Below are 15,106 nucleotides of genomic sequence, written 5' to 3' on the forward strand. Positions count from 1 at the left end.
ATTCTAGGGCTGTTGATGTTTTTAACAATATCTGGAATCCGATACATCGATATTTAAAAACTGTCATTGTCAGCCGTCGATATATAGACGAAAAAAATATCGACCTATCGGCTGTACATTGCATATATACTCCCGGTTTTAGATCTGTGTATTTAAATATTGATTTATTGTTATATATTCTGTACGTCAACTACATAGTTGTCTGCCTATCCCCCTTAGAGCAAGCACTGAAAGGAAAATGAAGTACGTTCACGCTTCGCGATAACCACTTTGCTGTCAACGGTAACTGAATGTTGGTGGCACAATAAAAGTTGTCAGATAGGTCTGTCGTTCGGTTTCGTCACATATTGGATTTGTCTGGAACACTTCAAGCAGACTTACCTGTTATTCATTTCTGCAAACGCTAGCGACTTAGCAGCTGTAGTGTCAAAATTGCGTGGTGAAGTTAAACGTTGCAGTTTCTTTTGTTAGCGTCAAGCGCCGATTACGTCAGCACTTCCCCCAACTTTTTTTTTCTTTGAAGGATGCCAATGTGAAAAAATAGTTGCATTAGAAACTTACTTTTAAGCAACTGGTGTACTATTTCTCCATATCGGAACTCTTGTTACTCAATTCACCCCCCCCCCCCCCCTTCCCAGTGCAACAATCGGATTTCTTGTTTGTGCCACCGGTATAAGCTTCACACAGTGAAAGAGAAAGACTGGACGTGATGGGAGCTCAAAAAATAGTAAGATTCCTTCACACAGTGGAAGTAAAACTGCGCTCTATTACAATTTCAAAACGTCAATTTCATACGTTTCCCGAAAATTACGAAAAAATATAATATAAAATATCGGCACTCGATACTGCCATTTCGACTACATTTTCAATGTTGATATATAGATTTAGAGCAACTAACGTATATCTAAGGAATTTCGATATTGTTAATGAAAAATATCGTTATATCGATATTTTATTCAACAGGCCTAGCTCATTCACGGTGTGGTCGAGGGCACGATTGCTCCTTTCTGCCAGTCTTGTCACGTCTCCACACCGACCCATCACACTGAGCTGATTCCATGCAATCGACTGGCATATGGGTGCCACTCCATAGCAATGACTTACGTCAGCAGTGGAAGGTCACATACGTGGCTGGTATCAGAACTATACTCTCTACAGAGTTCCAAAGCGACCAGTGTACCTTTTTGAGGGAGTGAGTAATATTTTGTCCTGTGAGCTTAACATCGCCGTAACCGAGTACTTCCCGTCTCCTTTTTTTAAAGCGCTCTACGCGAGAGGCACTGACCTGGTGGAGGCCTCGAGGTCGATGGGCTGGCCGTCCTTCTTCCAGACGAGCGTCGGCTCGGGGTGCCCCTTGGGCGGCCCGCACTCCAGCAGCGCCGTCTCGCCGGCCGCCACGCGGGTGTCCTTGGGCTCCGGACGGAAGTCATCTCGCAGGACTGCAACACACAAGCCAGGCCAAGCTCAGACCAGCGCTTGTCACAGTCATGTCTTGTATGCATAATGTCTTTCTATAAGAAAGGCTCTGAACTGGTGCTACGATATCCAATTTGCAGAAAATAGGGACTGCTGGCTTAAAAGATCGGTGGGAGGAGGACATAAAAATAAATCAAAAACTGCGTAAATTTTCAAACGTTACGTAATTACATACTTATAAAATGTTGTAAACGAAATTGCTACACTGCTACAACAGTAGTCAAAAGTACTGTTCTGTTCAGCAAGAGAACCAATAAAAGATTTCCGACACGCTTCTGCAAAAATCAACAAAACACTAATACAGATTGGTGTGACACTAGAAGTCCAGGCCAGTCAATGGCAAAAGTAGAAAAGGGTAGGTTGAAACTCTCTTCAGAAAACAATGCCTTAGCGGTAATAATACAACCATGGAAGCCATACGGCTGAGCGTTTTAGAAACGTACATTTGGAATGTACGCTGAGAAGTCCCTTTAGTTTACTGGCTAATCACGACCTCCTGGCGTACAGTTTTCTAACTTTCTTGGTTACTCAAAAGTCGGAACACTTGGCGTCCCGCGGAAGGTTTATCAGTGACGATTCAAGATATCCCTAAATATCGAGACAGTCCGCAAAAATCGAGACATCTGGCGACATTACTCTGGGTAGACAAAAACATACTGTTCGTGTATTTTATAAAGATTACTTGCGCTTTTCTTGGCTGTGATTTTTTAAAATATCTGCATGCATAGCGTTCAGGATTGAGGCAACAATATATGATGTTCATCAATTAAATTTAAAAATTAAGAGTTTAAAGGGCAAAAATTGTGGAGGGAGACCAAGCCTAAAAAAATATAGTAAGCAGGTTCGGAGGGACGTAGATTTCAGTAGTTATGCAGGGATGAAGAGGGCTGCAAGGGACAGACAAGCGTAGAGAGTTGCGTTAAATCAGTCTTCGGACTGAAGACTACAAGAATAACAACTTTAAAACTACACTGGATAATAACAACAGGTATTCAACATGTGACAAGTTAGTTCAAAGTTTTTTCCCCGATGCAGTAGATTTTACGAAATATGTGGATGCCATGGGAGAAAGTTTAGTGTGTATCCCGATCACAGAGAATCCTGGTTCACAGTGACGAAGTCCGATTCCCCGGTGTAACGAAACTTTTGGACTCCATATGGAAGGAAGTTTTTGTTTCGGACTAATTACTCGAGTTTGGTATACGTCATTTTTTGGAAGTAAGTGGTTGACCACAAGTGGGGGGGGGGGAGGGGGGGGGGGGCGCGTCGCCCATCTGTTTCAGACGCCAACGTCGACAAGGTGCGACAGGCGTCAGCAAAGAGAGCGAGAAAATCAGTGCGTATGACAGCCAGAAAGTTAAATGACATGATCAACAATGCACAAAGTCTCGCATAAGAGCTGACGTCGTAATGCCTAGTAAGTACAGCTGCTTCAGGCACTAAAGCCGGCGGAGAAACCTCGGCGTGAACAGATTAAAGTGGATATGCTGGCCAGGATTGACACAAACATTGAATTTTTTGCAAAAAATTTTTTTGCTCCGATGAGTCAAAGTTTTATGTGCCCGACAAAGTGAACTGTTATAAAGTTTGTATATCGGGATGAGAGAGTCTTCATGCTAAACGTGAAATTGAAAGTAACTGGCCGAAAGTCAGTGTGTGGTCCCAATGTGTGCACAATCATTGGTCCATTATTTTTCAGCGAGCCGACGATCATCAATAATGTTTACATGGATATGTAACAGGAGTTTTTTGTGTGAAAATTGGAGCACCTGTAATCTGATGCCATTCCCAGCAGGATGGGGGCACCATCTCATTGGTCCCTTAATGACCGTCAATTTCTGGATGAAAAGTTTCTGGCTAACCGGTTTGGACGAGATGGTGAGATCGGCCCACCACCGAGGTCACCTAACCTCACACCACAAGACATATCTCTATGGATTTTGTAGATGATCAATATACCAAATCAACGTTACAGACCTACAGGATTTGACGACATGCATTCGCAGTGCATTTTAACGTGTCGTCGTGGGTTTTCCTGAAGTGTACACAGCGAAAAAGTCAATACCGACTGGACGTAGTTCCTGCCACTAGGATTGCACACACTGGCGTGTGCGACTGGGGGAAACAAAACCTTATGAGCTATCCGGTCCAATGTCGAAAACCAGCGTTGTGCACTGTGACGGACTCTTGTACAGATTTAAATTTATCAGAGTCGAAAGTCGTAAAAATTATTTGTGGCCTGTATTTATTTTCCACAGTCTATGATTCCCTCCGAATAAAAGCAACGAAATTTGCTGATTTGGAAAGTAAATTCATTATCGAAGGAAAGAATAAGGAGGATTATTGATGCTTAACGCCATTAGAAATAGGACTTGTCTCAAACTTTGTTGGATGCGAAACAGATGCAGGGGAGCCTGAGAGAAGGAGAGCAAGGTCGGATAAACATGGGTAACGTAGAAATGTCCCTCAACCAAATTCCTGGATAACTGCTTTCGGTATGACAGATGCATGTTAAGTGTACGTTATCACGTTGAAGTCTTCGGGTCAGTTACACTCCACTTATAGCCACCAGACGGCTGAATAGTTGTCCATAAATGTCAGTTACTAGTGCAGTGGCGGATACAGAGAAACCTCAAGGAGGGGACGCTAAAGATTTCTTGAGCTACCTTTACTTTTACCGTAATAAAACATAATCAAGTCACATGCAAAGATTAAGACATTTTTATTTATACTGATTATACACATTACTTATTCATTGCCGGCCAGAGTGGCCGAGCGGTGCTAGGCGCTACAGCCTGGAACCGCGCGACCGCTACGGTCGCAGGTTCCGGGCATGATTGTGTGTGATGCCCTTAGGTTAGTTAGGTTTAAATAGTTCTAAGGTGTAGGGGACTGATGTCCTCAGAAGATAAGTCCCATGGAGCTCAGAGGCATTTGAACCATTTTTTGAACTTATTCGTTCTTCAGTCTTAATATTTCTGCTTCTGAATGTAAACTAGCTTCCTATTCGGCGAATAGTCGGTATTTATAACTCTACGTATCGAAGGTTCTCTGTACAAGAAAACAGTAGAATATTCGCGACTTTTCTCGAAAAAGTGTCAGTCATAACAACGCGTCGAGATCACTAGAACGGCCGCGACATTTCTCGTAGATATGTGCCAGACAGAAACGTATAAAATACGATGACGTGGATGCGTGTGCTACATAGGAAAGTACAACTACTCGATAACTCGATTCAGTCGAGTCGACTGACAAATGAAACGAACGTATAGCGCGCGGTCTGACTGTCGGGGGAGGCGCGGGAGGTAATGCGGGCGGCCCCGCGCGGCCCCCATGTGTGTCTGCCACTGTGCTAGTGTTACATTTCTGGGAGCAATTCACGGTACTCAGTACCTTGTACACCCCAACGGACTATGAGGACAAATTATGTGGCTCGACAAAAACTTGCACTTTTTCAAAAAAAATAAAGTCTGAATCATACTTTTTGTTTTTTATGTTAATGTAAAGTTGCTGGTTTTTCTCTTTCGAAGCAATCTTATGTAGGACTGGCAGATGGTCAGGAGCAAACTATGGCGTGCCATCCAACGCAGTCAGTTCATCAAAATACCACAAAATACTGATACTTTTGTAAAAAAATAATTCTACAAGTGATTTCCTTGACCAACTAACCGAGAAATACCACCATACCCCAGCGATGAAGTGGACAGTGTTACGATTAACGAAAAACTGTGTAAACTCATAATTTATACTTATCGTAAACACAGGGTTTCACAATAATCACCGAGCGAGGTGGCGCAGTGGTTAGCACACTGGACTCGCTTTCGGGAGGACGACAGTTCAATCCCGCGACCGGGATTTAGGTTTTCCGTGATTTCCCTAAGTAGCTCCAGGCAAATGCCGGGATGGTTCCTTTGAAAGGGCACGGCCGACTTCCTTCCCCGTCCTTCCCTAATCCGATGAGACCGATGACCTCGCTGTTTGGTCTCTTCCCCCAAACAACCCAGCCAACAATAATCAGACAAACTTTGCTTTTCAGCTTTTATTTTCTTAAGGCACAGTTACAAATGTCTTTGCATACACAGTCATAGTGCCAAACAATACACATGTACTGACTCGATTATTGACTGGAAAAACTACCGAGCAGCATCGCCGCCTCCCCGCTCATGACACCTAACAATCAGCTTATTATAATGTATTGTTGTTCGGACTAATTAGGGTTGCTGTAGTTATTTTACGTCACTTACATATTCACTACATTGTAAGAAATTTAACTATTTTTACAATTATTGTTTTTGTAATAAATCGGTTTTTATACTATTGATTTTTTAATATATTACATCGCTTTTAATTTTCTCTACTGTTATTAATTATTTCGTTGATATCGGGATGTAGCAGCCGCCCACATGATTTCAATTATTTAATGTTGACTGGAATATGAAATTATCGGACTTCATTATTTTACCCAATCATTACGTTCAATGAAAAATTTTCTGAATTTTCTGTGAATTAAAACTGATAAATGTCCATGCAAAACTGCAGGACAATGCGAAAACAGAAGACAGTAGCTACGAAGCAGATATATATACACTGACCAGTCACATTAATATGAGCACTTCTCAAAAGCGTGAACAACCACCTTTTGCTGCGCGAGTCGTGCAGGAAGAGAGTCAGTGAGGTGCTGGAAGGTACCGACAGGTATATAAAGCCACGCCGACTCCAGTGTCGTGGTCAGCTGCGCTAGGTTCCCAGTTGAGTATCCATGGCACGTACAGCCTGATAAAAGTGATCCTACAGAGTCTCGGGTAGGTTTAAACTGGGGGAGTTTTGTGGCCAGGGGAGTTCGTAAACTTATCCTGGTTCCCTTCGAACGACTCACGAGCACTGCCAACTGTGTCCTCCTGGTAGATGTCATAGGGGGGAAGGTGGGGGAGGGAAGAAAAACAATCTGCATATAGGGGTGCACATGGTCCCCAAGGACAGATGCATACTTGTGTTGATCCATAGTGCCTTGCACAAGGAGATCACCCAGTGAACGCCAAGAAAACATTCCCCAGACCATAATGCTTCCTACTCCGGTCTGGAGCCTTCCGACGATTGTTGCAGGATGTCTGCATAAAACATTAGTCATCCGAAAAGTTCACCTGTTGGGACTCAGTGGACGTACAGTTGCGGTACTGACGTGCAAATTCCAGCCTTCGTCGCCAGTAAACAGCAATCAACAGGGATACCGTTCCTCACAAGCGACTATTAATCAAATCGCCCCCGGTAGCTGAGTGGTCAGCGGGACTGACTGTCACTTGTAAGGGCCCGGGTTCTATACCCGGCTGGGTCGGAGATTTTCTCCGCTCAGGGACTGAGTGTTGTGTTGTCCTAATCATCATCATTTCATCCCCATCGACGCGCAAGTCGCCGAAGTGGCGTCAAATCGAAAGACTTGCACCAGGCGAGCGGTCTACCCGACGGGAGGCCCTCGTCACACGACATTATTATTATTATTAATCAAACTGCGTGTATATGGAGTATCGTCTCAGTTCTGTGATGGATTCGTGATTTCCTCTCAGAGAGGTCACAGTTCGTAGTGATAGACGGTAAATCATGGAGTAGAACAGAAGTGATAGTGATATCTGGCGTTCTGCAAGGTAGTGACATAGGCCCTGCTGTTCCTGATTTATACAAACGATCTAGGTGATAATCTGAGCAGTCCCCTTACAATGTTTACAGATAATAAAGTCACCAGACGATCAATTCCAATTACAAAATGATCTAGAGAGAATTTCTGTACGGTGCGAAAAGTGGCAATTGGCACTAAACAAACAAAAGTGCGAGGTCATCCACATGGGTACTAAAAGTAATCCGATAAATTTTGGATATACGATAAATCGCACAAATCTAAGGGCTGTCAATTCGACTAAATACCTAGGAATTACAATTACGATTAACTTAAATTGGAAAGACCACATAGATAATATTGTGGGGAAGGCGAAACAAGGACTGCGTTTTGTTCGCAGAACAGTTAGAAGATGCGACAAACCCACTAAAGAGACATCCTACATTACACTTGTCCGTCCTCTGCTGGAATGATGATGCGCAGTATGGGATCCTTACAAGCTAGGATTGACGGAGGACATCGAAAAAGTGCAAGGAGGGGTAGCTCGTTTAGTGTTATCGCGCAATAGGGATGAGAGTGTCATTGATATGATAGCGAGTTGGGGTGGCAGTCACTTTGCGGCGAGATCTGTTTACGAAATTTCAGTCACCAACTTTCTCTTCCGAATGCGTAAACATTTTGTTGACTCCCATCTATGTAGGAAGAAATGATCATAATAAAATAAGAGAAATCAGAGCTCGAATGGAAAGATTTAGGTGTTCCTTTTTCCTACTCGCCATCCGAGAGAGTAATGGTAGAGAAGTAGTGTGAAAATGGTTCGATGAACCCTCTGCCAGGCACTTAAGTGTGAATAGGAGAGTAACTACAGGGTGGCGCACGAAATGTGTTACCATTTTGTTTCTGAATATAGACTTTATTGTCAATACAATGTGAAAGGAACATATACTGCATTGAAGAGCCGTCCATGGAGATTTGTTCTAACTCAGCACATGCTCAATATATCCACCATTTCGTTTCCTAACTTCCTTCAAACGAAACTGAAGTTAGTGATTACCCTACGGCACATGTCTTTCGTAATTTCACTGCAAGCTTGAAGAATAAGTCTTCTGAGCTCCATTAAATCACGTGGACGTTTCGGGAAAATTTTTTGCTTTAGGTACCCCCAAAGAAAAAAGTCACATGGATTGAGGTCTGGACTATTGGGGGGGCCAATTCTGTCTGTCATTGAAGCGACCTGAAAACCTGAGTGAAATGATCCGCATGTCGAAATGCTAGTGTAAAATCTCCATTAGTCCAGACCTCAACCCATGTGACTTTTTTCTTTGGGGGTATCTAAAGGAAAAAAAATTCCCGAAACGTCCACGTGATTTAATGGAGCTCAGAAGACTTATTCTTCAACTTTGCAGTGAAATTACGGAAGACATATGCCGTAGGGTAATCACTAACTTCAGTGTTCGTTTGAAGGAAGTTAGGAAACGAAATGGTGGACATATTGAGCATGTGCTGAGTTAGAACAAATCTCCCTGGACGGCTCTTCATTGTAGTGTATGTTCCTTTCAGATTGTATTGACAATAAAGTTTATATTCAGAAACAAAATGGTAACATATTTCGTACGCCACACTGTATGTAGATGTAGATGAACCAGGCGTCTGCTGCGGAGACCCATACACGGCAATGTTCGCTCAACGTTCGTTGAGGAGACACTGCTGGTAGCTCCTTGGTTCATGTGGTCGGTCAGTTTCTCAACAGATGCACGTCAATTCGCCCGTACACATCTCTGCAGTCGTCATCCATCCGTTTCATCTGGGCGGTCAGTTGTTCAACAGATGCACGTCTACTCGTCCGTACACATCTCTGCAGCCGCCATTCGCCCCTGTCCTCTATAGCCCGTAGTGCACCGCAATTGCCACGGTGGCTGTTTTGGGTAGCATCATTTTGCCATGCTCTGTATAATTTCACCACGGTGGCATGCGAACACTTTACAATCTTAGCTGCTTCGGAAAGGCTTCCACCCTTGACCTGAAAGCCAATGATCATGCTCTTTTTGCACGTCAGACATATCGCTCGGTTTCCGCAACACAACAACGACTGCACTGTTTTCCGTGTCTCCCCGGGCACGGCTTTATGTACCCTCCATTTCTAGTGCTGCCACTTGCCGTCTGTGAGTGGTTACTGCACATTGACGTGAAACATAGACGATGATAACTTTACCACGACTGCATCGTATAAGTTATTTATGTATATGGTTATGTATTAGTTTTGTGTATCGTGTTCTACAATACTGCTTGACACTGGCAGTTACATTATAGCAAGCAAAGACGCCCAAGTAATCACGTACTGGTATTTATTGGTATGTTGTTCAGCTAAAGTGTGTGGTATCTGAAGTGAGCTTTTCTTTATGCGCTTGCCACTCCGTCGTCTTTGGCTCACAAATAGCACAGTCCCGTCGGATCTGCAGAGTTCTGAAGTTACGATTCTATACTACAGGGAACAGAGGAACGTAGGCACAGCGGGAGCGAGCGGAGAATGGCGACGTACGACTTCCGGCGAGAGCCGGGAGCGCCGTAGAGACGGAATTAGGCGTGGCGAGCTGCGGCCGGCTCGGTGTTCGCGCTGGACCGTGGCGGGCCACGGCCGGCCGCCAGGGGAACACTTGTCGCGCCGTGCCGGGCTGCACGCCTCCGCGACAGCCAGCCAGCCGTCGCCCGCGCCGCATTCCGCCGCGCCACAACTCAGCCCGCCAGCGCCACAACACACGCTCTGTATCCGGCTCCCGGGACAGCGGGCTTCTGGGCGTATTTCGGGAGGCAGCTCTGCACTCCGTACTAACCTAGCCCGACGAGCCTGCCGCCCTGTGGGACATTCGACTACCGCCCTCTCTGCCCCATGTGTCACTGAAAGGCATGTGATCGGATACTAGCTCTCGCAGTCGTTGGTGTCGGTATCGTAAACTGGAGCCTGCGGTAATTCCCATTACCTGCTGCCTTTCATGCTTCACAGATCGATCGTATTTACACTGGAGCGCCGAAGAAACTAGTATAGGCATGCGTATTCAGTGATATGCAAACAGGCAGAATACGGTGTTGCGATCGGCAACGACTATATAAGACAACGAGTGTCTGGCGCAGTTGTTAGATCCGTTACTGCTGCTACAATGGCAGGTTATCAACATTTAAGTGTGTTCGAACGTGGTGTTATAGTCGGCGCACGAGCGATGCGACACAGCAACTCTGGGGTAGCGATGAAGTGGGGATTTTCCCGTACTACCATTTCACGAACGTACCGTGAATATCAGGAATCCGGTAAAACGTCAAATCTCCGACATCTCTGCGACCGAAAAAGATCCTGCAGGAACGGGACCAACGACGACTGAAGAGAATCAGTCAGCGTGACAGAAGTGCAACCCTTCCGCAAATTTCTGCAGATTTCAATTCTGGGCCATCAACAAGTGTCTGCGTGTGAACCATTCAACGAAACATCATCGATATGGGCTTTCGGAACCGAAGGCCCACTCGTGTATCCTTGATGACTGCATGACACAAGGCTTTGCGCCTCGCCTGGGTTCGTCAACACCAATATTGGACTGTTGATGTCTGGAAACACGATGTCTGCTCGGACGAGTCTCGTTTCAAATTGTATCGAGCAGATAGACGTGTACTAGTATGAATCCATGGAGCCTGCATTTCAGCAGGGAAATGTTCCAGCAGATAAATAAATAAATTTCATGTGACTAGGGTATCCCGTCGGGTAGACCGTTCGCTGGGTGCAAGTCTTTCGATATGACGCCACTCAGGCGACTTTCACGTCGATGGGGATGAAATAATGATGATTTGGACAACACAACACCCAGTCCCTGAGCGGAGAAAATGTCCGACCCAGCCGGGAATCGAACCCGGGCCCTTAGGACTGACATTCTGTCGCGCTGAGCACTCAGCTACCGGGGGCGGACTTCAAGCTGATGGGACCTCTGTGAGGGTGTGGGGCGTGTGCAGTTGAAGTGATATGGGGCCCCTGATACGTCTAGATACGACTCTGACAGGTGACACGTACGTAAGCATCTTGTCTGATCACCTGGATCCATTCATGCCCATTGTGCACTCCGAAGGACTTGTGCAATTTCTGCTGGACAATGCGACACCCCACACGTCCAGAACTGCTAGAGTTGCTCCAGGAACTCTCTCCTGAGTTTAAACACTTCCGCTGGCCACCAAATTCCCCAGATTTGAATATTATTGAGCATGTCTGGGATGCCTTGCTACGTACTGTTCAGAGGAACTCTTCACCTTCTCGTACTTTTACGGATTTATGGATTGTCCTGCAGGATTCATGGTGTCAATTCCCTCCAGCACTATTTCTGTCATTACTTGAGTCCATGCCATGTCGTGTTGCGTCACTTCTGCGTGCTCGCGGGGACCCTACACGATATTAGGCAGGTGTACCAGTTTCTTTGGTTCTTCAGTGTACGATGGGTATCATACACATCATTTTCCATTGGTGGCGTTTTGCCGGTACGCCGTTCCTCCCGTAATTATTTACGTATCAAAAACTATGACTGAAACAATAATGACGAAACATACACAATTAGTTTCAAGTTATTATTTTCATTAAAAAGATTTGTTTTGAAGATATTTTTATAAAGCCAATGTAGAAGATGCCATCTATTAGCAATCTGTTTAACTAACATGCCAGACAACTGAGATGGCATGGCAGAGTAACAAAATTCAGACTAGTAATCCATGAGCGAAAACCTGAGACCAAACCAGCGGCTGATACAATAAAAACTTCCCCGTCACTTGCCAGTAACTTGTTATTTGTTGACGATCGGTATCGAAGTCTAAAGTTTCATCTTCAGGTGCCACCAAATAACTATGGAGACATAGTAAATGTGTGGCCGTCTGGTCGGTCAGTCTTGGGGGTGTTCACGCCCACGTCAAACGCAACAGAGCTTAGGACCAGCAACCGTGGCGCCCCCTCGAGAGCGCGTCTCGGGCCCACCCCATGACTGACTGGCCCCGCCGCCACACATTTATGTCTCCATAATTATCTAGTGGCACCTGAAGATCAAGCTTTAGGTTTCGAAATCGGTCGTGCAATAAATAAAGTACTGGGAACTGAAGCGGATTTTTTATCCTACCAATATTTTCCTCAGTTTTCCCATCGGGAAGTTAGTTTAAAATGAATTGCTATATTTGTACTGAACAGTTAGGTAGAGAAGAAAGCGATCTAACAAAAACGTGTTAAATAATGGCTCATTCCACAGATAAAGAGGAGTATTGTGCAGTAAGTTGCCTTCTGCCATTGAAAAGGATCAGTGCTGCAACAATCCATACTGCGTTAGTAGAAGTATGTGTCACACTGTACCATTAGAAACACAGTGATTAGGTGTAACAGACGCTTGCAGTGTTATTAAACAAGTCTGAATCATGAAGAACGAAGCGGTAGACCATGTCTTTATGATTAACCGAAAATCACAAGAGAAGTGGACTTACACGATATTCTGAATATGACAAAGGGCGCTGCGCGCTGGATACTGTGACTGCTCAACACCTGTTCCAAAATCCAGTCAAACCTAGGCTGCAACAGAAATGTTCCAGCTGTTTCAGATCAACCCCAATGATTTCTTTGGCCGCCTGATCACTGTGTTTGAGTGCTGGTTGTATCATTATCAAAGGAGCAAAGCAGACAGTGGAAACGTGGATCATCAATACCGGAAAATTCGAAGATGTGGCCATCACCAGGCAAGGTGAGGTTGCGTTTTTTGGGACTATCGTGATGTGCTGTGAACAGGTTATACTCATGAGGGGTCAATTGTTTTCTTATAATTTTTGCTTTTATTTTGGAAGAATAAGAATTTTGTTGCGTTAAGAAATGTCATCTGAAAGAAGTACATTTCGAATCCTTTATTAATTGCACTGAATGGTAGAGATACATACACTCCTGGAAATGGAAAAAAGAACACATTGACACCGGTGTGTCAGACCCACCATACTTGCTCCGGACACTGCGAGAGGGCTGTACAAGCAATGATCACACGCACGGCACAGCGGACACACCAGGAACCGCGGTGTTGGCCGTCGAATGGCGCTAGCTGCGCAGCATTTGTGCACCGCCGCCGTCAGTGTCAGCCAGTTTGCCGTGGCATACGGAGCTCCATCGCAGTCTTTAACACTGGTAGCATGCCGCGACAGCGTGGACGTGAACCGTATGTGCAGTTGACGGACTTTGAGCGAGGGCGTATAGTGGGCATGCGGGAGGCCGGGTGGACGTACCGCCGAATTGCTCAACACGTGGGGCGTGAGGTCTCCACAGTACATCGATGTTGTCGCCAGTGGTCGGCAGAAGGTGCACGTTCCCGTCGACCTGGGACCGGACCGCAGCGACGCACGGATGCACGCCAAGACCGTAGGATCCTACGCAGTGCCGTAGGGGACCGCACCGCCACTTCCCAGCAAATTAGGGACACTGTTGCTCCTGGGGTATCGGCGAGGACCATTCGCAACCGTCTCCATGAAGCTGGGCTACGGTCCCGCACACCGTTAGGCCGTCTTCCGCTGACGCCCCAACATCGTGCAGCCCGCCTCCAGTGGTGTCGCGACAGGCGTGAATGGAGGGACGAATGGAGACGTGTCGTCTTCAGCGATGAGAGTCGCTTCTGCCTTGGTGCCAATGATGGTCGTATGCGTGTTTGGCGCCATGCAGGTGAGCGCCACAATCAGGACTGCATACGACCGAGGCACACAGGGCCAACACCCGGCATCATGGTGTGGGGGAGCGATCTCCTACACTGGCCGTACACCACTGGTGATCGTCGAGGGGACACTGAATAGTGCACGGTACATCCAAACCGTCATCGAACCCATCGTTCTACCATTCCTAGACCGGCAAGGCAACTTGCTGTTCCAACAGGACAATGCACGTCCGCATGTATCCCGTGCCACCCAACGTGCTCTAGAAGGTGTAAGTCAACTACCCTGGCCAGCAAGATCTCCGGATCTGTCCCCCATTGAGCATGTTTGGGACTGGATGAAGCGTCGTCTCACGCGGTCTGCACGTCCAGCACGAACGCTGGTCCAACTGAGGCGCCAGGTGGAAATGGCATGGCAAGCCGTTCCACAGGACTACATCCAGCATCTCTACGATCGTCTCCATGGAAGAATAGCAGCCTGCATTGCTGCGAAAGGTGGATATACACTGTACTAGTGCCGACATTGTGCATGCTCTGTTGCCTGTGTCTATGTGCCTGTGGTTCTGTCAGTGTGATCATGTGATGTATCTGACCCCAGGAATGTGTCAATAAAGTTTCCCCTTCCTGGGACAATGAATTCACGGTGTTCTTATTTCAATTTCCAGGAGTGTAGATCAGAATGATATCCATGTAAAAATGTTGAATTCTGTATTAACTTCACCACACCCTGTAAATGTGATATAATTTTCTCCACAAGTTATTTTCAGCAGCAGAAACTATTGTCTTTGGTTTTACTCTTTACTGTTTTACTCGTTATAAATGCTTGTTTTTTTTATAATTACTGTAGGGTGTACTTTTTCATGAAATATTCTCGTATTAATGGAATATAATTATGAACCCTTCCTAGTTCATTTCTCGCTTCATTTATACTTTTGCGATCTGTTAAGAAAATTCTTCTGAACAGTTAATGTAAAAAACTGATACTTAGGCAAAGAAATGGTTAAATAAAGTTGGTTAACTCTCAGACTACAAATTCTTGGATTGTCATATGACTTTTATAAGCCATTTATCACTTCTTTCACCTCTGGCAATGTTTTTCAATGCAAAAAATTGCAAACTGCTATGTGGATTGGAGCCCATGTTAAATTATTGGTCCCCCCATAAGTTGACGTGTAAGTCAATTCGAGGCTTGGAGGAAGGAAAAGGCCTACCATCTGTACTAGGACCATGCCTAGCAAAGTACAGTGATCTTCAAACAATTTTTTGGTTTGCGTAGCTTTACCTTTTTCTATGTTCAAGGAAAATAAATGACCGACTCCTGCAGACAGGAATGCCT

General features: G+C 45.4%; 1 protein-coding gene across 1 annotated transcript in view; it reads right to left on the bottom strand.

Annotated features, from left to right (window-relative positions):
* LOC124712171 (protein sax-3-like) overlaps nucleotides 1-9,801 on the bottom strand; it is an 89,837-nt gene extending 80,036 nt beyond the window's left edge. The window contains exons 1-2 of the mRNA XM_047242466.1: nucleotides 9,624-9,801; nucleotides 1,286-1,463 (exon numbers count right to left, since the gene is read on the bottom strand). Coding sequence (XP_047098422.1) covers nucleotides 1,286-1,463; nucleotides 9,624-9,801 — 356 coding nt within the window. The remainder of the gene's footprint in view (nucleotides 1-1,285; nucleotides 1,464-9,623) is intronic.
* Between the last annotated feature and the right edge of the window lie 5,305 nt (nucleotides 9,802-15,106).

Source organism: Schistocerca piceifrons, chromosome 8 (genome assembly GCF_021461385.2).
Source record: "Schistocerca piceifrons isolate TAMUIC-IGC-003096 chromosome 8, iqSchPice1.1, whole genome shotgun sequence".
Classification (NCBI taxonomy): Eukaryota; Metazoa; Arthropoda; class Insecta; order Orthoptera; family Acrididae; genus Schistocerca; species Schistocerca piceifrons.